We start from the raw sequence: 24,228 nt of genomic DNA on the forward strand, positions 1-24,228 counted from the left end.
TATATCTATGCTCTATCATGTTTCTTAGTTCAAAAATGTTAGCGCAGACTTTAGATATATTGAACACTCGGCTACTATTTTGTTTATGCTCAAATTTGTCACTTTATTATGCCGTTGATTGATATTCATACGTGTTAACAAGCTGTTATAAGTCTGTATTTGTTTCAATAAAAACAGATTATACAAAATTACTTTATTTACAAAAAAAAAAAAATTCTTTATTTTTTTTAAATCCTTTTTCTTAAACATCGGAACATTGGGGGTCATTCCGAGTTCGCTCGTTGCCGATTTTCGCAACGGAGCGATTAAGGCAAAAATGCGCATGGTACGTAGTGCGCATGCGGTAAGTATTTTAGCACAAAACTTAGTAGATTTACTCACGTCCGAACGAAGAATTTTAATCGTTGAAGTGATCGGAGTGTGATTGACAGGAAGTGGGTGTTTCTGGACGGAAACTGTCCGTTTTCTGGGAGTGTGCGGAAAAACGCAGGCGTGCCAGGAAAAAACACGGGAGTGTCTGGAGAAACGGGGGAGTGGCTGGCCGAATGCAGGGCGTGTTTGTGACGTCAAACCAGGAACGAAACGGCCTGAGCTGATCGCAATCTGTGAGTAGGTCTGGAGCTACTCAGAAACTGCTAAGAATTTTCTATTTGCAATTCTGCTAATCTTTCGTTCGCTATTCTGCAAAGCTAAGATACACTCCCAGAGGGTGGCGGCCTAGCATGTGCAATGCTGCTAAAATCTGCTAGCGAGCGAACAACTCGGAATGACCCCATTGGTCGGGAAGATCGGTACCCTCGCGGGATCCGATCTGAAGATCGACACTGTCTAGGTAGACAATGTTTAGGTCGACCACGACAGTCACTAGGTCGACAGGGTTTCTAGGTCGACAGATCAAAATGTCGACGTGAGTTTTGTTTTGTTTTTTAACTTTTTCATACTTAACGATCCACGTGGACTACGATTGGAATGGTAATCTGTGCCGAGCGAAACGGAGGCACCTTGCCCAAAGCATGGCGAGGGGACACGGTGCACTAATTGGGGTTCCCGGTCACTCTACGAAGAAAACAACACCAAAAAGAAGAAGAAAAAAGTAATGTCGACCTGTTGACCTAGCACATGTCGACCGAGAAACCCTGTTGGCCTAGTGACTGTCGACCTGTAGTGGTCGACCTAAACATTGTCTGCCTAGACACTGTCGATCTAATGATCCACACCCATCCTCGCGACCATCGCAACTTTTATTTTCTTACACCCCAGACAGCTGGCAGGAACACAGGGTGGGATAAGGGGGGGGAGGGGGGGTTCTGGGGAGATGGTTTACACTCCCCCAGCTGCTGCTGTTGCATGCTCTCCTGACCGATCAGCAGTGATGAGCAGCACGGCAACACTGAGGGGAGGGTGCAGGGAGGTAGAGGGACCTTCCGGTCCCTCTGAGAGCAGCTGCGGAGGGAAATTTCCCTTCCCTGCTGCTGCTAATACTGTATATCTGACTGGTCACTGTATATCTGACTGGTCGCGTCCTGTGCAACCAGGTCAGATAAAACACTTGCTGGTATGGTCATTTTCCTGCATTGGTTATAAGGCAAAATGATTCATGTGGTTATATGCATTTTTAATAAGGGTTCTCATGGCCACATATATAGAATCACATGTGAGTAGAACACAATAAATGAACAAACCCTGAAATGTTTAAGTGTCAACAAGCAGATCTTAATGCGCCCAGTTTAACACAGCTCTCATGGGTGTTTCTTTCACAATCTCCCTGAAATGCTTTTTCAAAAGTAGGCAAGTGTGATAAAATGACTTTGGGATATTCAATTAGCCCCCAAAAAATGTTTGGCCGTGAAAAACTTGGATTTTGCAACAATTTTTTTTCTTTTCTATCCAATTCAGTTGTTCTTTTTTTAATAAAAAAAATATAAAAAAAAAAAAAAAAAAAAAATATATATATATATATATATATATATATATATATATATATATATATATATATATATATATTATGCCAACATGTTCAAAATGCTGACATAGTCAGAACACCGACATGTGAAATGCCAACATGTATTTTTAAGGAATTTTTGCCCAAAAACAGACTTGTTCATACTTTACCATCCCAGTGGACCTGGAGGGGGAATATAATAGTATAAAAGCTGAAACAAGCAACTTAATTTGTAGCCCTTTTAGAGATCGTACCAGCAAAAAAAATGTTTTCAACAACCAGAATTCAAAGTTCTTTTAAGTGAAATTCCTATCTTTACTCTCCTGGTGGGGGAGGGGGGTTCACATTGCTGCCTGTTACCCATAGCAACCAATTTTTAACATCATTATTCACAGCATGCCAAACATTGGTGGATTTTCAAGCTCATCAATTTTGTGTTAGTAAATTATATGTTTATGGGTCTAAGACACAGCAAAGTTTTTATAATCAGAACACCGTAATACTGTTTGAGCCCAAAGCTATTTGAGGATTTTGATTTCAATAAAGCTTGGTTTTCTTGTACAGTAACTTAGGACTTCCCTTTCATTGGCCCCGTTTACAACCTCCATCTGAAGATAGTGTTTGCTAATGAGGCCGAGCTTCGAAAAGCTACGTTTTTTGAGCTTGGTAAACTACAAGATCGCAGTCTCCTTTTAAGAATAATGTAGACTAACTGCAGCATCCGTTAGTTAAATGCAGGAGATATCTCTGATATATCATACATCAGGCCATTGTTAAATAGCTCAGATAACTTAAGCACGCAGAACCTGTCATTTTCTACATATTTTAAGGATAGGGGCTTGATAAATAGGCCCCTTAGAGGGGAATTGAATAAGGTTCGAAAATGTAACGGGTGCAAAAAGTGGGGGCAACCTCGAGCTTATTCGCACCTTTTAGTTTCAGGCTATTTAATTACAGCACATTTTTTGCACTATTTGCATTTTTTTGTTTTGCCCGTTAACGCACAGTTATATGCGTGGTTAAGGTGCATACACACGGTGAGATTTTGGCTATCTTCTATTTTGTCTATGCGATTTCCCCTGAACTCCCCCAGAGCCCAGAAGCACCGATTTTGACTAAGTGCCAGTTCTGACTATACTTTGTACTAGATAGTAGACTAGTAGTCAAGATTGATTTGCCTGCACAGTCTATCTTTCCTTGCGATACCGATCCCGCGGGAGTGCTCATTGGTATTGCAGGCTGCCTAACACAGTGCGATTTGCACTAACTTTCCTTGAGATTTTGACTATATAGTCAAAATCGCAAGGATAAATCTCAGTGTGTACACACCTTAATTTCACGGATATATGTGTTAACAGTGCCGGTTTAGTGAAAATTGGCTACTTAAAAGGGATTTTTTTTCAGAGCCTGCTGAGATCCCAATAAGAGTTGCCGGTGAGCTGCATATGGGGCAGATTGGATAGCCTGGGCATTCAATTAGCCCATGGTAAATGACGGATGCTAATTTAATTCCCCCTTTATACCACTTTCAGAAAGAATTGTCTGAAAGTGCCGGGTCGTTTTGCCGGGATCTGCCTGACCCCCCCCCTTTCACACAGACATGCAAATTACCGGGTCGAGGATTTCGACCCAGTAATTTGCAGATCAACAACGGGTATTTTGTCTGTGTGAAAGGGTCAACCCGGCTCGAAATCCCCATGTCTCTGACACTGGTAAATTCCAGGGTCGAAGTCCCGGGAATTTCAACCTGGGTTGACCCTTTCACACAGAAAAAGGACCCGTGTGTTTCAGGAAATTACCGGGTGGAACTGCTAATAATCCTCAGTGATTTCATGGAGTGTCATTTGCATTCAAGTCTGCACCTACAGTATGGAATCAATAAAGAAAACACCAGTGGGTATGGGACTGTATTATGGAATTTGCTAGTAATTATTTTATTTTTTTAATTCAATCCTTTTGTTTGTCATAGGCATCAGGCACGGACACCTTAAACTGTATAGCACTTAAATTTAATATCACACCCAACAAACTTGTGGAATTGAACAAGCTCTTCACTCACACCATTGTGCCAGGACAGGTAAGCACCGCTACTGCTGGAATTGGTAATGTTAAACACTACTGTGACATTATTGTGGTTGCATGTTAATTTTAGCTTTTGTAGTTTAAAATCGTGAAATTGTTGATTAGTTTTTGTTTTGTATCTCATCTGTTTTTGAATATTTGCAATGCATTGTAGTAAACGTTGACACACAGGCAGACATAGGTAGAAGAAACACTTTCACTAGACTACTTTGTGTTTGAGGCTTGGCAGGACCACTTTAAGACATTACAGGGTCTGGCAAAATGTGAGTAGTAATTTGCAGCCTTATGCAGTGTGTTTTCCTTTCTCTAGTGAAGTGTGAGACCAACATATCATTACTTGGACCAGTGGACAGAATGTTAAGTCACATACAAACAGAGCCAGATTGACACTCCATGGGCAGATACAAAGTTAGGGACCCCCTTCTCTGATCCATCTAGACCACACTATTTACTTACCCTATGCACACTGATCACTATACACAGATCACACTGATACCACACATCTGATACACACTGATCACTATACACATGCCACACTGATACCACACATCTGATACACACTGATCACTATACACAGGTCACACTGATATCACACATTTGATGCACACTGATCACTATACACATCACCCTGATATCGCACATCTTATACACACTGATCACTATACACAGATCACACTGATATCACATCTGATACACACTGGGCTCTATTCAATTCTAAGAGACTTGAATAGTGGTAGGAATTAGCTCCCGGTGCTATTCAATACAGCGCCTTATGACAAACCGCAACGGGATTTCTTCTTGCACCCCCGAAGGGTTGCGGGCAAAAATCTGACAAAAGTGTCGGCGCAATGCTGATTTCTTCCCTTAGCGCAGCGGAAACATCGTCAAGTCTGAGTATGCTGGTTCTCATGACAAAAACCCTGTTTAGTCCGGGAAAACGGTCATTCTCCGACTTAACCACTGCGCTGTATTGAATAGCCCCGAGAGATAATTCCCTGCACTATTCAACTCTCTTAGAATTGGGCCAACTGATCACTATTAACAGGCCACACTGATATCACACATCTTATACACACTGATCACTATACACAGGCCACACTGATATCTCACATCTGATACACACTAATCACTATACACAGGCCACACTGATATCGCACATCTGATACACACTGATCACTATACACAGGCCACACTGATATCGCACATCTGATGCACACTGATCACTATACACAGGCCACACTGATATCTCACATCTGATACACACTGATCACTATACACAGGCCACACTGATATCGCACATCTGATACACACTGATCACTATACACAGGCCACACTGATATCTCACATCTGATACACACTAATCACTATACACAGGCCACACTGATATCTCACATCTGATACACACTAATCACTATACACAGGCCACACTGATATCGCACATCTGATACACACTGATCACTATACACAGGCCACACTGATATCTCACATCTGATACACACTGATCACTATACACAGGCCACACTGATATCTCACATCTGATACACACTAATCACTATACACAGGCCACACATATCGCACATCTGTTACACACTAATCACTATACACAGGCCACACTGATATCGCACATCTTATACACACTGATCACTATACAAAGGCCACACTGATATCGCACATCTGATACACACTGATCACTATACACAGGCCACACTGATATCGCACATCTGATACACACTGATCACTATACTCAGGCCACACTGATATTGCTCACCTGATACACACTTTCAAGGGACAACTGTCTTGTAGTAATTTCTTCACTTAATAGCAGGTCACGGCATATGTCAAACACATAAGAGGTGAGGCAGGTAGGTGTTGCTGTGCAGTCGTCCCAGACACAGTTGGGATTGTTGCTGCTCCTACTACTATGCCATTTAAAGTGAGTTGTCCATCACAAAAAATGTCACGTCTGGGCCAATTTCTTCAGTATGGATCTGTGGAGATGGATTTACCTTTAATTTAATGTAATGTGGCACTCTTATAAAACATCTATCATACTATTAACAAAACCTATTCACTGTGGGGAAGAGATGGTGTAATATACTCTGCTTATTGCATACATTTTAAAAAAGAGGATTTTGGTACTTTCCAGATAAATCCTTTTCTTTGAATCCACAGGGGGCACTGGAGAACTCTTGGGCTAGCAGGGATATGCACATTTAAATATTTAAATTAGTAACCCTCCACCCCCTCCATACTCCCAAGATGCCTCAGTGTTTTGTTATTGAGCCGAACTGTAGCGAAAGAGAGGATGAACAATGGAGAATTATATATAACAGTTAAAAGATAACGGACAACTAAATAGTTGACAAGACAATAAATAACAATCACCTTAACATTCAAACAAGTTGTGATAATGTGTTTCCATAAGATATACTGAACTTACCACAAGACAGGTAAAACTGCTCTGGGTGGGCGTCCAGTGCCCCCTGTGGGTTCAAAGAAAAGGATTTATCTGGTAAGTACCAAAATCCTCTTTTCTTTTTCATCCACTAGGGGTCACTGGAGTACTCTTGGGACGTACTAAAGTTTCCCCGTTTGGGGGAAGATCTGGTTGGCACCTGTAACACTAGACGGCAAAAGCTAGATGCTGATGCCGCAAAAGTATCAAACTTGTAAAAGCGCACAAACGTGTGCACTGATGACCATGTAACTGCACGGCAACGTTGCGTCTTGGAAGCACCACGATCTGCTGCCCATAACGTTCCCACAGAACGCGTGGCATGTGCTGAAACCGATGCGGGCAGTTGTAGACTAGCATGAAAATAAGCCTGACGAATGGTCAGCTTAATCCATCTAGCCATTGTCTGTTTGGAAGCTAGCCAACCTATCTTGACTGCATCATAGAGAACAAACAATGTATCTGTTTTACGTACTGTTGATGTTCGGGCTACATAAATGCAAAGCGCACGAACCACAGTAGCTGGAGTTCCTGAACCTTCTGAGAAATCAGGAACGAATGGTTGATTGATGTGAAAGGAAGATACTGCCTTTGGTAGAAAAGCGGGGTTTGTCTGAAGTTCCGCTCTGTTATCATGAAACACCAGATACCGTGGTTTGCATGACAACACACCTAATTCAGAAACACTCCTCTCCGAAGCTAAGTCTAGGAGAAACACTGTTTTGTAAGTAAGAAACTTAACATCCACTTGTTGTAATGGTTCAAATATTGAAGACGGTAAAAAATCTAAAACTAGACTCAAGTCCCATGGAGCTGTAAGTGGTGTAAACAGAGGTTGAACTCTAAGGACACCTTGTAGGAAAGTGTGAACTGTTGATAAAAGAGCCAAACGCCTTTGAAAGAAAATTGACAAGGCAGAGACCTGGACCTTTAGTGTCGCTAAAAGTAGTCCTCCATCTAACCCATCTATAAAAATAGCAAAAGACGGGATAACTTGAAAGAAGATGTCGGAAACTTCCGAGCTTCACACCAACCAATAAAAGCTCGCCAAATCCTGTGATAATGAGCTGCTGTAACTGGCTTCCTAGCACGCAACATGGTTAGTATAACCGACTCTGGAATGCCCTTTCGTCTTAAGAGAGCTGTTTCAACAGCCACCCCATCAAACGCAGCCGTACTAAATCGGGGTAAAAAAACAGACCCTGTTGCAGAAGGTCTGGATGTAGCGGAAGTGGCCACGGATCGTCTGCGAGTAGACCACGGAGATCCAGAATCATGCTCTCTTATGCTTAAGAGAATCTGAATAAGGAAAACACACCGTTGCCCTTTGGTTCTTTAGCAAATAACACTTCATCCTTTGTGTGAGGTCCCTCAGTCTCAGTGAAATAGAGTACCTGGCGTACTGCCCTGATGAGATTATCAATGCCCAGGCTATCAGTGACTTCACTATCTGACTCCTGGCCCAATTCACCTTCCTCCTGAGATATCGGATCTGGCATTGAATCGTCAGAATGCAACATCGATGAAATCGGTAAACTATGAGACCCGTGATGACTACTTTTAGGATTCGAACTATACATGGACTTATGTAAACCCTGCAAAGTTCTATAAATATCCTGAGCCCACTCTGGCTGCTCAGACGGCATTAACCTTGAATCAGACTTAGCCGCCTCACGGTCTTTTTGTACAGCGGACAAATCTGATCTCAAATCAGCCATGACACCTGCCATCATCATCAGACCTGATCGCTCACTAGCAGTTTTTTGCAGCGCTGCAATCAGATAGTCACCGCCTATAGGGTAGTGTATTTTCGCTTTGCAAGTGTGCGAACACTTGTGCAGACGAGCGGTACAAAAAAAGTTTTGTGCAGTTTCTAAGTAGCCTAGAACTTACTCAGCTGCTGCGATCACTTCAGCCTGTTCGTGCCTGGATTTGACGTCCGACACCCGCCGTGCAAACGCTTGGATGCGCCTGCGTTTTTTCCAAACCCAGAAAACGGACAGTTGACACCCACCAACACCACCTTCCTGTCAATCTCCTTGCGATCGACTGTGCAGATGGATTCTTCGTTAAATCCATCGCTCAGCAACAATCCGCTTTGTACCAATATGACGCGCCTGCGCATTGCGGTGCATGTGCAGATCTGACCTGATCGCAGCGCAGCGAAAAAAAAACTAGCGTGCAATCAGGTCTGAATGACCCCCTTTATATGTACCTAAATTTGCAAGACACACTGTGCAAGTGGAAATTCCATCACGTAACACTATCACAGACATCGCAGACAAGCTGCTTCTTTGACTGTGCATTAGCTTTACTCATCATGCACACAGACAGACAGGTATACAGTGACACACAAGTCCCCTCGACTCAGTAAAAAATTTAACTAAAGTGTGTATAAGCCAGAAGTGCACTGCACCTGGCACACACTAAGATTTGGTAAATATGTGCTTCACTGAAATTCCTATTAACATCCCTGCACCCTCCGGTGGCCGTGTATTGTAGGACCGACATCAAATCCCTGTAGGAAGAACCAGGAAGTAGTGTTAAAATGGCTTCCAGCCATGTGCATTTATTTATTTTTTTAAATACACCAACATTCATATACAGTGAAATCATGGGTTTAATCGCCTGTGCTATCGCTTAGAAATGCTAAATAGTAAGCACATTATCCATGGCTGGCCCTTATGGTAAAGGAGCCACCGGACCTGGGCTTCTATTATACCTGTCGCCACCTCCCAGTTCAGAGTGCAGTGATCCTTGGTTAGTGTGAGCAGAAAGCCGGGCACCAGCGGCTCTAACTAAGCGGCGGTTGCTGGACGCCCCGGCTAGCATGTGGAGACATAAGACGGGCGCCGGCGGCTCTAACTAAGCGGCACGGCTAGACGACCCGCTTAAGTAGTGTGTGCTAACTGCGGCAGCCGCTAGACGCCCTGCTTAGGTAGTGTGTGCTAACTGCGGCAGCTGCTGGATGCCCCGGCTAACATGTGGAGACATAAGCCAGGCGCCGGCGGCTCTCACTAAGCTGCTGCCACTAGACGCCCCGCTGCTGCAGGACACCCCGGCTAGCCGGAGAGGAGCCGGATGCAGTTACATAATTCTCTGCAATGGCTACATAGAAGGCGCTGGCGGCGTACCGGATTCCCCCCCCCCCCCCCCCTCCCCTGCAGTGCTACATAGAGGGAGCCTGGGGAAAGGGAACCCGGGCACTGGCCGCGTACAGCACTGAGCTCCGGCAGCGTCCTATACACAGCAGATACCCTCACATAGACACAGACGGACCGCTCTTACCTCTGGTAATCTGGAGACTGATGGTGCTTCTCTGTCAAGCACCGATCTGCTCCCTGCAGCCAAAGCTGTATATGCGGTCTATGGCTGTGCTTCTTAACCAAGCGCCGACAAGCCGTTTGGGGCTGCTAGCAGTGCACACACAGACCCGGACCCACGCTTCTTGATAAGCTGGGAAGAACTGTGTTTTAGTGAAAAAATAAAAATATTAAGGATAAAAAGTTTGAAAGTAAAGTCTGGAGTCTTCCAGACCTGCCTTTTCCCTGTGAGGCACAAAAAAACACACAGGCATCTTGGGAGTATGGAGGGGGTGGAGGGTTACTAATTTAAATATTTAAATGATCCTATCCCTGCTAACGCCCTGTCCATATCACAAGAGTACTCAGTGTCCCCTAGTGGATGAAAAAGAAATGAGTGATGCAAGCATTTGCAATGAGAGAATTGGTTACAGCTGTTTTACATGTATCTAGCTAACTGCTGCATAGTGCACATGTTGGACTTCCTGCACAGTGCTACCTATAATCGCTCAGCCTCCGTCTCACCCTGCTGAGCAGGAGTCAGAGGAGAATGCATTAAGTACTGCTTGGCGAAGCTTAGCACAAGATCCTGTGATTGGCTGGGAGTGCAGGCAGTCCTGTGCAGGAAGCTCTGGTCCTAATTGATTTTTGAGCAGAGCTTTTCGGTTTACACTGCAGCCTGTCAGTAACCCTTTTATGAGGTCCTGGCAGTGGTGAATTTCCCATTAGGTACGTGCCTAGGGGCGCCACTTGCTGGGGGGCTACAATTGGATGCTTACTTTAGTACTGTCACTCCGAAACTTACCAGTAACTACTAAATATTTCTACTTTACTGTACCATACTCTATCTTGAAGAGTAGAAACAGATGGGACATGCAGAGATTGCGCCTATAAGTTGTACTACATAACAAAAAATTAAAACAATGTCATGACTTTTTAATTATTATATTGAGTTATCATCCATTAAATGAGGGTTAATAACCAATGAAAATAATAAAATTGTGCAGAAGGGGTGGCCATTTCTGTTCAGTCTAGGAGGCACAAGCTTGTAGGGTGAGCAGGATAGAGATGTCTGTATGGGTTTGGTTCGCGTGACCGACTGCTGGTCACCATACTGACGCGGGATGGGGGGAGGCAGGCGGGGGGGGGGGGGGAAAGTGCAACAAAGGCCCTTGTGGTCTAGCTGTGCGTGCCACACTGCAGGCTCGGTACCACTCTGAGTGTCGGGGACGCCTACGAGTGGGAATTGTCCCTGTTACTCAGAATGCCGGCTGTCAGGATTGGGGGGGGGGGGGGGGGGGGGTCGGGATCCCAGTGGTCTCCTGACCGCTGGTCACATAACTACATCCCATCTGTATGATGAGTATATATGTAATGCATGTGGTTAAATAACATGTGTTGTAGAGGTTACACAAGTGACACAGGTCATGTCTCTCTTTCTGACCCAGGAATCTATCAGTCGGTTATTCTGGAGCTACACATAGGGGTATATGCAATTCACGGCGAATCGCGGCAAATTATCGCCGTTTTTAAATTCGACTCAATTCGACAGGTGAATTCCGGAAGGTGGCTTCCGGAATTCACCATATTCAATGAAAAACGGATTCGCCAGAGTCGCGGGCGAAAATCGGCCGATTTGGCGGATTTTGCCGCGATTTTAAAAAACGGTAAAAAACGGGAAAAACCCGGGAAAAAAAATGGCGTGGGGTCCCCCCTCCAAAGCATAACCAGCCTCTGGCTCATCGAGCTGGTCCTGGTTCTAAAAATCCGGGGAAAAATTGGCCAGGGATCCCCCGTATTTTTAAAACCAGCACCGGGCTCTGCGCCTGGTGCTGGTGCCAAAAATACGGGGGACAAAAAGAGTAGGGGTCCCCCGTATTTTTAACACCAGCATCGGGCTCCACTAGCTGGACAGATAATGCCACAGCCGGGGGTCACTTTTATGCCGTGCACTGCGGCCGTGGCATTAAATATCCAACTAGTCACCCCTGGCCGGGGTACCCTGGGGGAGTGGGGACCCCTTCAATCAAGGGGTCCCCCCCCCCCCCCAGCCACCCAAGGGCCAGGGGTGAAGCCCGAGGCTGTCCCCCCCCCCCATCCAATGGGCTGCGGATGGGGGGGCTGATAGCCTTTTGTGATAATAAAAAGATATTGTTTTTTCCAGTAGTACTACAAGTCCCAGCAAGCCTCCCCCGCAAGCTGGTACTTGGAGAACCACAAGTACCAGCATGCGGGAGAAAAACGGGCCCGCTGGTACCTGTAGTACTACTGGGAAAAAAATACCCCCCAAAAAACAGGACACACACACCGTGACAGTAAAACTTTATTACACACTACCGACACACACATACTTACCTATGTTGACACGCCGACTGCCACGGTCTCCGACGATCCGAGGGTACCTGTGAAAAAATGATACTCACCTTCCAGCGTCCAGAGATAAATCCACGTCCAGAGAGATAAATCCACGTACTTGTAAAAAAAAAAAGAACACGCAAATACCCGCTCCATACCGGACTAGAAAGGGGTCCAATGCTTTCACATCAGACCCCTTTCTACCGAATGCCGGGACATCACGTGACTCCTGTCACTGAAGTCCCTTCAGCCAATCAGGAAGCGCTACTTCCGTGGCGCTCACCTGATTGGCTGTGCGCTGTCTGTACTGTGACAGCACATCGCAAAGCCGCTCCATTACTTTCAATGGTGGGAACTTAGCGGCTAGCGGTGGGGTCACCCGCCGGTCAGCCGCTGACCGGCGGGTGACCTTACCGCTAGCCGCTAAGTTCCCACCATTGAAAGTAATGGAGCGGCTTTGCGATTGGCTGTGCGCTGTCTGTACTGTGACAGCACATCAGGTGAGCGCAACGAAGTTGCGCTTCCTGATTGGCTTAGAGACCTTTCTGTGACAGCTGTCACTGACAGGTCTCATTCGTGGAAAGGTGTCCCATGTGTCAGCATGGGACCCCTTTCAGTCCGGCATGGAGCGGGTGTTCGGTTTGTTTTTTTGCCAAGTACGTGGATTTATCTCTGGACCATGGCTGGGGTGAGTATATTGATCTTTTCTTTTCAGGTATCCGTGGATTCTACATGGAGAAGAGGACCGATGTCGGCGTGTGAACATAGGTAAGTATGTGTGTGTCGACGTATGAAATAAAGTTTTACTGTCGACGGTGTGTGTGTCCTGTTTTTATTTGGGTATTTTTTTCCCAGTAGTACTACAGGTACCAGCGGGCCCGATTTTCTCCCGCATGCTGGTACTTGTGGTTCTCCAAGTACCAGCTTGCGGGGGAGGCTTGCTGGGACTTGTAGTACTACTGGAAAAAACAATATATTTTTATTATCACAAAAGGCTATCAGCTCCCCCATCCGCAGCCCATTGGATGGGGGGGGGACAGCCTCGGGCTTCACCCCTGGCCCTTGGGTGGCTGGGGGGGGGGGACCCCTTGATTGAAGGGGTCCCCACTCCCCCAGGGTACCCCGGCCAGGGGTGACTAGTTGGATATTTAATGCCACGGCCGCAGGGCACGGCATAAAAGTGACCCCCGGCTGTGGCATTATCTGTCCAGCTAGTGGAGCCCGATGCTGGTGTTAAAAATACGGGGGACCCCTACTCTTTTTGTCCCCCGTATTTTTGGCACCAGCACCAGGCGCAGAGCCCGGTGCTGGTTTTAAAAATACGGGGGATCCCCTGTCAATTTTTCCCCCGCATTTTTAGAACCAGGACCAGCTCGAAGAGCCCGAGGCTGGTTATGCTTTGGAGGGGGGACCCCACGCCATTTTTTTTTTATGATTTCACCGTTCCAGCATTAAAAAAAAAATATATATATATATTTTAAAAAATATATAAATAATATTTGTGCCTCCAAAAAAAAAAAAAAAAAAGTACCTAATCCCTTCTAATATAAATAGATCTGTTATTCCCCCCCAAAAAAACACAAAAAAAAACATGTTTAAAATTTTTTTATTTGTTTTCACCCTCCAAAGTGTGGCGGATTGAAAATGACGAATTTGCTGTCTAAAAGCACTGCTGTCGAATTTCCAAACTTGAATTGAATATGCTTTGGTCGAATTGCAGCACTTGTATCATTGCAGAAAAGTCGAATTTGCAAAAAGTCGAATTTCAAAAAGTCGAATTTTGAAAGTCCGTTTTTTGGTCGGAAAGCACTGAATTGCATAGGCGATTTTTTTTTTTGGTCGAAAATGACCCGAAATTCGACAATTTCGGGAATTCGACCGCAATTGCATATACCCCATAGAATGAAAGAAGTTGGGGGAGGGGGGGATAGTTGGTAAACCTAGGGGAGGGTTGTATCAGCGCTCAAAGGCACACTGATGAGATGTAGAAAATAATTAACCTAATTGTTCTGCAGGCAAACTGGGGGAATTTGCAAGATCCTCTTATTAACAAGAATAGAATGTCTGGCGTTTATCCTATGGTTGGGATAACTGCAGTGTTTCAATATAAAATATATTACAAACAAAATATACAAATATGTATTTTGTTACTATAATAAAAAGGTGGCCTTAAAATCTTACAGGTATTGACTAACAGATAACATTCATCGTTATGTTTTGATAGGTTCTTTATGTACCGGTCTGTGATCTTCATTCAAATTCAGGTGTTACATCTCCATTATCATCAGATGCAGAGTATGATAAACTGCCTGTGAGTATGTGCTGCAGACAGAAGGGTTTCTCGTACACCTATCCTACACCTAGTACACCTATCCTACACCTCCTACACCTATCCATATGGCACAATTGCCGTGCATGTGTTTTGGTGGGTTTTTCCCTCAATTTTGCACCTTAGTTTACGTATAGTTTAGTAGATGCCTGATTCATGGCTGTATACAAACCTTTTTTCCCACCCTCAGTCGAGCGATTATCAGCAGTCTGTGCGTGCATTTAAGTTCACACTGCGCATGTGCTGCAACGGCAGCTGCAGAGAGGATTTATTCGCAAAGTTAGTGACGGGGAGAGTTAGGCGGGATAATGGGGTAGTGATGGCAAAAGCGCAGGTATGTCGCAAACTTTTTTTGTTGCAACTGCAATCCCATATGCCACTGCAATGGCTGAAGCATCTTGCATAAGACTACTCAATTTTAATAATCAGCTGCTGGGATTTGGAAAGCTGCCATTGGCCGTCTCATTACAGATCCAGACGACTGCGACATTTGCATATTTCCATACAGACGCTGTGTACAAAGCCGCAAATGCATTTGTGTACAGCTCTGAATCAAGCCCTGGGTACTTAGAATTAGTTGTTGTTGTTGTTGTTGTTGTTGTTTTTGTTTTTTTGTTTTTTTTGTTTTTTTTTGGGGGGTGGGGGGCATAAATGTTACCAATTCTATAACCAGTGTTGGTCAGCATGGGCTTTGTTTAGCTGTCACAGTGAGCACCAGCTCCTAGTCAGGTTAGCACAGTTCAAGAGAAGCAGTGGGGTTATTAAGTTTCCTACTCCCACTGATTTTCAACTTACATTTTTACATGTATTTTTTAGTCTACACCAGTGGTTCCCAAACTTTTTGAATCGTGGCACTATCAGAGTATCAGAATTGTTTTCACGGCACCCATAGGCCAAAAGTTTGTTACGGACTAATTCAGAAAAGTAAAATAAATAAATTGTGTTTATAGGTCATCCTTAGGTTCAGTTATGTGGTGAGGGACAGGATTCGCTTCAGTTTGTCCACGTAGTTTATAATCGGAAGCTACAGTACAACGCTGGTATTGCCTATTGCATTGTCCATAAATAAATAATTTTAATTGGGCCTGGACCACCAACCCAAGGCACACAGTTTGGAAATCACTGGTCTACACAATATGCTTTGCATATCTCTGCAGCATATATTTGCTATCTTTCTTGATTTTAATTTAGATTAATCTACTTCGCTATAAAAATTTGCAGTTACAGAAACATTACTTCTCATAACCTTTCAGAGAACTGCACATCCATATAGCATATGAAAGAGCATTTATTGAAACATGTGCACAGGTAAAATAAGTTCTTTGCACCACATTTGGAACAACTGTTGGGGCCATTCATGCAAAACATGTTTATAATTCCAGAGCCTATGAAACACAGTGCACCGGTTAAATCATTGCGTTAGGAGTACTCAGTAAAAATGGAAACAATATTTTAAAATACCATAGGTGATAACAGCAGTGACCGGATCACTAATAGATGGTCATTGCTGTAATAACCTATGGTATTTAAAAAAATAGATTTAATTGTTTTATGTAATGTGTACTATTAAAACTATGAAATTTGATACAATTGAGCCTTATTGTTTCTAATAAGGAGAAAACAGCACATAGGTTATGTAAATTTACTCCTAGTGCAGTTATTTTTTATTGGTGTTTTAAAACTTAAAACTTTGGAAGTTTTAGCAAGACTTCCTTCACCTGCTGCAAGTGACTCTCATTGGATATATTTGTTTATCTAGCGCCAGGAGACCTAGTAGTGGTTTTCTACTATATTTTCAGAGTGTGCCGGAAACCTTAATTTCCTGTAATCCAAACGGCACACAAACAGGATGTGGTGTTTATCAGTAGGAGCTGCTATACAACTATTGACAGTTGTGGCTCAAATTAAAAAAATTAAAAAGAAATAAAAAAAATGTTCTTAAGAAGTCACTGGTTTAACCCGGGGGTGAGGCTAGACCTTCTGTCACCATGGGCAAGGACTAAGCTTGGAACCCCCGACACCCCCCCCCCCCCCCCCCCCCCCTTTTTTTTTTCTACCTTAGTCTAGGGACTCGAAGGTGTGTAATGCTAACTGTACTACACTACACTACCACAGAACATATCGGTGCCAGCGCAGAGTTCAGAGAGCTTTTACAGTGACTGCTACAGCGTGCATCATATTATACAGAGCGATTCAGAGTGTAGAATATTATACTGAAAACATCAGTGACCGACATATAATGCATAAAGCATCCAAGTTACTGCCATACAATTAACAGAGCATTGCTGTGACTACTATGTAATACAGAAGACATCACAGTGACTGCCATATGATACACAGAGTATCACAATAACATAGCATGGCCCCTGGAATGGGAAATGTGTTATTACAGTTTATGATGCTGGCCAAACCTTTCCCCTGCTCCTCATTCATTAAAAGTATCTGCCTAGTGACTTTAGGGCTCACTAAGTGCTGAATAAAGAACCATGTCTCTTCCCACCAGAGTTGAGAGGAGAAGGACCATTAGAGGAGGCAGGAGCCATGCAGCCTATGAATGCAGGGCATGGCTGGGAAGGTATAGTTTGATATGCAGCTGACAGCCCAGCCCCAAGTTCACACACACTGCTCCATGGTTAAATCGTTTAATAAAGGTTTAAAAAATATTTTTTTTTTTACAAAATCCCCATTGTGACGCAAAAAAGATACACTTAATCTTACCTGCCAGATTAAAGAATTTCAATACAAATCCATCTTATTAACGTATTGATATGTCACACCATCAGAGAGACCATATGGATCTGGCTCCAGTCAGGCTCCACAGCAGATACTGCCTGAGTAGCACCGCCTCCTAATGCCAGCCTCATATGCCTCTTCCTCCCAGCCCCACCTACCTTCTCCTGCCATCCTGTCTCTCTGCATACCGACTGAGCCTAGACTTGTGCAGGACAGGGACCGGAGCATAAGCGCAATATATTTGAAGGGTGTCAATCGATCATCATAAAAATATTTAAAAATGGCAATTAATATTTCTCCTGTTTTTAAAGTAATAACTAATAATACTCTAAAAAATTAATTTAGAATTTTCCCACTAACAGATATGATTCAATTACCACAGTAAAATACCACAGATGAAAGCTGAAGGCTCTTCAATTAGTCTCCCGACTTCTCCCGTTAACACAACACACGAGTTAGTGAATTGTTCACGGATTGTGTGAATTAACGTCCGTTAAACCCTGTAAGTACCCGTTAACACATTAAGTTAATGGGTACTAACAGGGTTTAACGGGTGTCCCCTCACACATTCTGTGAACAATTCGCTAATTTGTGCGTTAACCCTGTCACGGCACCCCAGGTTATCGGGGATGTTTTTTTCGCCTGGTTGGGGCCGGTGATAAAAATCCCTGATGACTCCTGGAATTGGGGCTTATTAAATAGCCCCACGGAGATCAATTAGCCTGTGTTAATCTACAGCGGCTAATTGAATTTCGACCTAAGAATACTATTTCCCACATAAGAGAATTTTCAATGTAATCCGCTTAGTAAACCTGGGTTTTCTATAGTTGTAATAGTAAAAACATTGGTCATTGGATGTGGTATTCTAAATAGTTTTTTCTTGGTGGTTTTGTGATAAGCTTAGTAAGTCTACAGGATACAAAACCTTGGGGCAATATGTAATAGCCTGCCAAGTGCAGGCTAATAGGGATTGTCTGTGAGTCTGTCCATATATTTAAAGTGCCCTGGTTTTGGTCTGTGAATGAGTGGCGCTTTAAAAAGACATACTGGCAAAAAATCCTGAACAGTCTGCACCTCACTATTACACATTGCCGTGGTGTTTTCAAATCCGCCTCTTAGTAAATTAGTCTTCTTAGTCTCTCCAGCTAAGTAAGTGCCATTTGTCAGTGTGTGCCTTTCCTGTGACCTCTACCCACTCTCACAGGTTGTCAATCAAATGTCTATAAAACACAAAGCAAACTTCCCATCAGCCCCATAGTTAATTTAATACACCCTTTCCTAGATGACGTTGATGAAAAATGGCATTGTGACAGAAACTAAGGGCTTTTTTTTTTTTAAACATAAACTAGTCTCATCGGAACTGCATTGCAGACATTCGGGCATAGTTTAACTTTGCCTCCTTTTTTATTTAAAGGATGCAGATTTGGCAAGGAAAGCCGCAAAACCGATAGAAAGAGTCCTATCATCAACTTCAGAAGAGGAGGAGCCTGTTGTTGTGAAGTTTTTGAAAATGAACTGTAGATACATCACGGACGGGAAGGTAGGTTAGGAGCAAGGGTTGTGTTCAATACATTTACATTCATTTAGGAATGTGAGAGGGGAATAACCAAATAAACACATCTTCTAGATCAAGGTTTCCAATGTGTCTGACTGCCATGATCAGTTTGCGCCTACTCCCTTATCTGGGGTCTACTATGATATGTCGGCTGCCGGTTTCCCGGCGCCCAGCATATCGGCGCCGGGATCCCGACCACCTGTATGCCGGCAGCGGGCGAGCGCAGAAGAGACCCTTGCGGGCACGATGGCGCATTTATTCTCCCTCAAGGGGTGTCGTGGACTCCTAAAAGGGAGAGTGGTTGTCTGTATCCCGGCGCCGGTATGCTGAGCGCTGGGATCCCGACAGCCGGTATATTGAATGCCTCCTGCTTATCCATACTGTTGTACTTTGCTGACATGTCTGCCCACACTGCCACATCATCGCTCTGCCATCAGCAGGTATGATTAGTCATGGTAGCTGTGGTCTAATGCCCACAGACGGGGGCCCTAAGAGTTCTATCTGATCATTATTGGGCATTAATTAATGTTGTCAGAGGTTAAACTGTACTTGCCTAGTTTGTGGTCCTCTTATGCCAACATTAACAGACCCATCTGTAATTCTTAGGAAATATGCAAACGGCTGCACCTAATTCAATTAGAGTCAGAAACTTCCGTCTTGTCGGAAAGACAGCAGTTTCTTACTGAAATAGGTCGGAAGGGGTTCCGACCTATTCAATCCGGGCTCAATTTTTCCGACATGCCGTATTGTCGGAAGCGGGTCCAAACCGGACAGGTTTTAGCCCTGTTTCCAACAAGGTCAATCTGACTTTTAAAAAAGTCGGAGTGACCGTGTTGGGACCGGGCCAAACCTGTCTGGTTTGGCCCGGCATTGAATAGAGTGCTGTCTGGTCCTTTCCGTCGGAAAGGACCCAACAGCTATTGAATACGGCCCATATTCCCCGACACATTTTCTAAGAGTTTAGAAGGCACTGGCACACTAATAAAATCCTTTAGAAATTACTGTTCCTATTGGATCAAAAACTTATTTCAAGAAATGCAATTTCAAAATATCACTGTAAAACGGGGGGGGGGGGGGATTTTTTGTTCTATTTCTGTAATGTAGAACCATTGAAATGACTGGGAGCAGGTAAATTAATGGGCAAAGTTCTGTCCATGGAGTTTTCTATTACTAGTCACAGGGTTAGTTTTAGAATAGTCTGACCTTTGGACACGCTGCAAGAGCTGATATTTGCATTTCAAATGATCCTACTGTGTGTGTTTCCATGTTTCCCAGTTCCCAGCAGAGTTAGTGGCTTTTTATCACATTAATAGTGGTTTGGATGTGTTTTAATTTAGGGGGTTAACTCATGCATTGTAAGATTTATGCTCAGTACTGAAAGCTTGCACAGCAACACGTTCATTGTATAGTAGTAAGCTTTCATTAATGAGCTTTATGAAAGTGGTGACTAATAAATGAATCATTTATAGACTTCCTAATCTCTTATGGCGGAAACAGATTACGCTGCCGGTGGGATCTGGTAACATGGAAACACAAATGGGAAATGCAGGATCATGTGGAATACATACTATATGGTGTTAATATAGCACACACATATAGGTCATTTTGACAATTTGTGTTTTGGGATAATTGTGAGTTAAAGGTTGATATGCTTGAAATCAACCATATATCACGATATATATATATATATATATATATATATATATATATAATATCATTTTTTATTTTTTTCTAAATCCCTATTTCTGTAATTTGAACAGTACTGTCTGACCCTCTTAGTAATAGAAAGTTACATTTGGCGCTAATGCACAAGACTTCTATGATTCCATTTGTGCATGTTTACACAGGGTGTTGTGGGTGGAGTCATGATAGTCACTCCCAACAATGTGATGTTCGATCCCCACAAATCGGATCCACTGGTCATTGAGAATGGCTGCGAGGAGTATGGTCTGATTTGTCCTATGGAAGAAGTTGTTTCTATTGCACTTTATAATGACATTTCACACATGAAGATTAAAGATGCACTGCCGTCGTAAGTAAATCTATTGATGATGTTGAGCAAGCTGTTCAGTAGTATTCACCATATAATTGGCTTAATCTCTCCTCTCTACATACATACCCACATGATAAGACTGTTACCAAAAGGGTTTGATTTCCATATAAAAGTATTTTACTGGTGCATTTTTAGCTAAATGGAGACAGTCTGAGCGCCTCTTTTGCGTTCATTGAAGGCTCTGGTAGTGTTTAACTATACTAAACAATACTGTTTCTTCCAAAATAAGAAACCACACTGCATACTTAAAAAGCCAGAGTCTTACTTTGTAGAAACATGGGGAATGCAAAACTGCAAAGTAGTAATTTGGAATAGAAATGGATGCCTACCTATGAGGAATGTGTCTACAATACACACATGAACAACTGTCCTAGAAAGTTATAAAAATTAAATTTTATTTAATCTTACAAGCATACTTGAAGATCTAATCATGCGATGAGTCCTATTCATTGGTGATAAGTGGAGATTGTACATTCATCCATATCATACAATTATCTGGCCAAAATTCACAGCTTGTCTGACAGATAACTGTGCGGTGTGTACCCAGCTTTAAAACATCCTGCCTCAGTCCCACAAACAATAGACATGAGCAAAATAAATAGTCAGTCAGTCTGTTATAGTACTTAATGTACAGGTTATATTGTCGACACATTTTTTATATTGTGCCCAATGACTCTAGTTCAATGGGAAACTGAGTTGTGTTTATCATGTGACCCAACAAACCATACTTTCCGACACCCTCTGATGACAGATCGGGACACCTGCATCCAAAAAGGGGACCTCTTTGCAAGGGGGTGTGGTCTCTTGGGAAAAGCTGTACCCACGAGTCACACGATGCCCCATCTTCGTGAGGCTTGGGGCATGCCCAACGCACCAGGAGCTGCTGAGCTTCCCCCAGTTCCTCTCTCAACTGAATAGACGCCATACGCGTGTACACTGCATCTATTCATAGCTTACTCTGCTAAGCGAGTTGGACCCTATGGCTGATTAGCAAACTCTGGGGTCTATTTACTAAGCCTTGGATGGATATAAAGTAGCAGCCAATTGGCTACCAACTGCCACGTCACAGGCTGTGTTTGAAAAATGACAACGAGGAGCTGATTGGCTGGTACTTTATCTCTGTCCACTTTATTTCCATCCAAGGCTTAGTAAATAGACACCTTTTAATCTGGATACTGAATAGAAATTCTTTAAAAATAATGTATGGTGGGTCTTTCTTTTAACCCACTAGAATATTCCTGAATGTGTGTCCTCCCAGAATTCTTTTTTCTTAATGGGAAAAACGGAACTATAGAAACAAGCATTATATTGGTTCATTTGTATATACTGTACCAATAAAATAGAAGATTACATATAGTTCTGCTTTCCTAACATGATCTTTTACTAACATTTAGCAATGTTTCTGCCAGCTACTGATTTTTCATTGGTTAAGGACACAAGCAGTTTATAGCTGGTGGGTAGGAAAAGTGACATTTTATAGGACAATCGAGGATTTCTTTATTAGGCACACATCAGACTGCATATTTGTCATGTTAACCACTCTTTCTAGAAGTATCTTTGTTATTGTAAGGGTATGGAGACTTATACTATAGCTGAACAGTGGTTCTCCACCAGAGTTTCCTGGGTTCCCAGCTGAATGTATTGAATATCCCGCAATTGGGGACTCCAATTAGGCTCATGGCCTATAACATTCTGCATCTGTTTTAAATATATAGTTGTTTTTATGTGCAGTCACAGGTCTCCTTTGAATTATTACATGATGGAGAAAATGAGAAGGGATATACAGTATTTGGAGATCTACTGTATCTGTTAGTTACTTTGATTAAACCACCAATCGTCATTCACAAAACATCTACGTTTACTTTTTTTCTTCACTTATTACTTTTGTTGTCTATTACTATTTCTGTTCTCAAATCTTTTATGTTGTCAGATTAATTTTACGCTTGTGTACCATTTGTTTTTTTTCCCAAGTATATTTCAGTAAAATATTAGTTTTATTTTTGTCATTTTTAATTTCTTTATTTTCGGTTTGATCATTCCACATCCATCCACCATTTTCCCTCGACAGCGATATACCCAAGGATCTTTGTCCTCTGTACAGGCCTGGGGAATGGGAGGATCTCTCATCTGAAAAGGACATCAATCCGTTCAGCAAGTTCAAATCTCTTAATAAGGGGAAAAGACAGAATGGCATTAAGGATGTAAGCACTGTAGAGCGAAAAAGGAGTGCTGACGTAGAATTAACCACTGAAGAGCCAGATACAAATAAATTACCGGATAATCTATCAAAAGTACAGCTAAATGTTAATGACCATTTCACAAAAGTGGCTAATGAATCTCTTGAAATCACTGTGGACTCTGAAACCAAAAAATCTGATCATTCTTCCAATGAAGAAGACTTTATAGAGTTGGTAGATTCTTTAGCACAGCAGAATGGAAATGATACCTGTGCAGGATCAAATGGAAGGATGGTGGCTGCTTTCCCACAGGAGGATTTGAATTGTAATGGGACAGTAGAAGTTGGTTTTTTTGGACATATTTCTGACTCTATAGCTAGAATAAATATTGAGGATATTGCAACTGAACAATTGGCTGTCTTAGAAACCACCAATGAAACCAAAAACATAGAACTTTGCCTGAGTCCAACAAAAGGGGACTCCTCTTTTTCCTCAGAGGGTGGCACGTCAGACGTCTGTGTAAAAATGAAAGAGAACATTGGGGAAGCCAGTACAAAAATGGAGAAAACTCCGCTACAATCAGACCATATACCAGAGAGATCTCCTGACCCTCTATCGCCTTGCTCTTCAGAAGAAAGTAGCCAAAAAGAAGCTCAAGTGGATAGTGAGTCCGAGTTAAAACTGTGGTTACTGAAGAGAATGCAAGGACCAATAGAAGGTGAGATTTTCTTTATTATGTATCTGGAAACATGGAGACAATTATGCAATGTATGTACAAACGATAAATGAGATATTACCACAAAATGGGGCTAATCCACTGCAATACCATAATAAGGAAAGAAGGTCACATTTCTTGATAATGTTGGTATTCTTCTTTGAATGATTTCACCATATCGTTTGAATTTTGAAAAGCACATGGACATATGGAAAAAATAAAGGAATAGAATCAAAATAGTGTAATTTGTCTCCAGTTCAGAACTTTGATTAGTTCAAATTTATAATCTCTATATTAATAAGGGAACCCACCACTTAGCGCTCCCCTATGTGGTTACACTCACACTCCGAGTCCTTTGTTCAGGCACATATAACTTTCTGTGGGTTTTACTTCCCTCTGTTTAAGATCTCAACCACATCCTCAATGTGAAAAGACATAAAAGGGAAAAAAATACAGTCCCAATATAGTGTAATCCACCATCTCTCTCCATGTCGGATGATAATACCTCATTTATTGGTTTTGCACATCTT

At 42.8% G+C, this 24,228-nt stretch overlaps 1 protein-coding gene across 8 annotated transcripts in view; it reads left to right on the forward strand.

The window, feature by feature from the left end:
* Positions 1-24,228, forward strand: part of NCOA7 (nuclear receptor coactivator 7) — a 433,065-nt gene that overhangs the window by 341,884 nt on the left and 66,953 nt on the right. For 6 of the 8 annotated variants that reach the window (XM_063917277.1, XM_063917278.1, XM_063917281.1 and 3 more), the window contains 5 exons: positions 3,912-4,019; positions 14,361-14,447; positions 18,613-18,738; positions 20,601-20,785; positions 22,875-23,701. In XM_063917277.1, the coding sequence (XP_063773347.1) occupies positions 3,912-4,019; positions 14,361-14,447; positions 18,613-18,738; positions 20,601-20,785; positions 22,875-23,701 (1,333 nt within the window). The remainder of the gene's footprint in view (positions 1-3,911; positions 4,020-14,360; positions 14,448-18,612; positions 18,739-20,600; positions 20,786-22,874; positions 23,702-24,228) is intronic. The other 2 variants (XM_063917282.1, XM_063917284.1) reach the window with 2 other exon arrangements.

This window comes from Pseudophryne corroboree, chromosome 4 (genome assembly GCF_028390025.1).
Source record: "Pseudophryne corroboree isolate aPseCor3 chromosome 4, aPseCor3.hap2, whole genome shotgun sequence".
In the NCBI taxonomy this organism is placed as follows: domain Eukaryota; kingdom Metazoa; phylum Chordata; class Amphibia; order Anura; family Myobatrachidae; genus Pseudophryne; species Pseudophryne corroboree.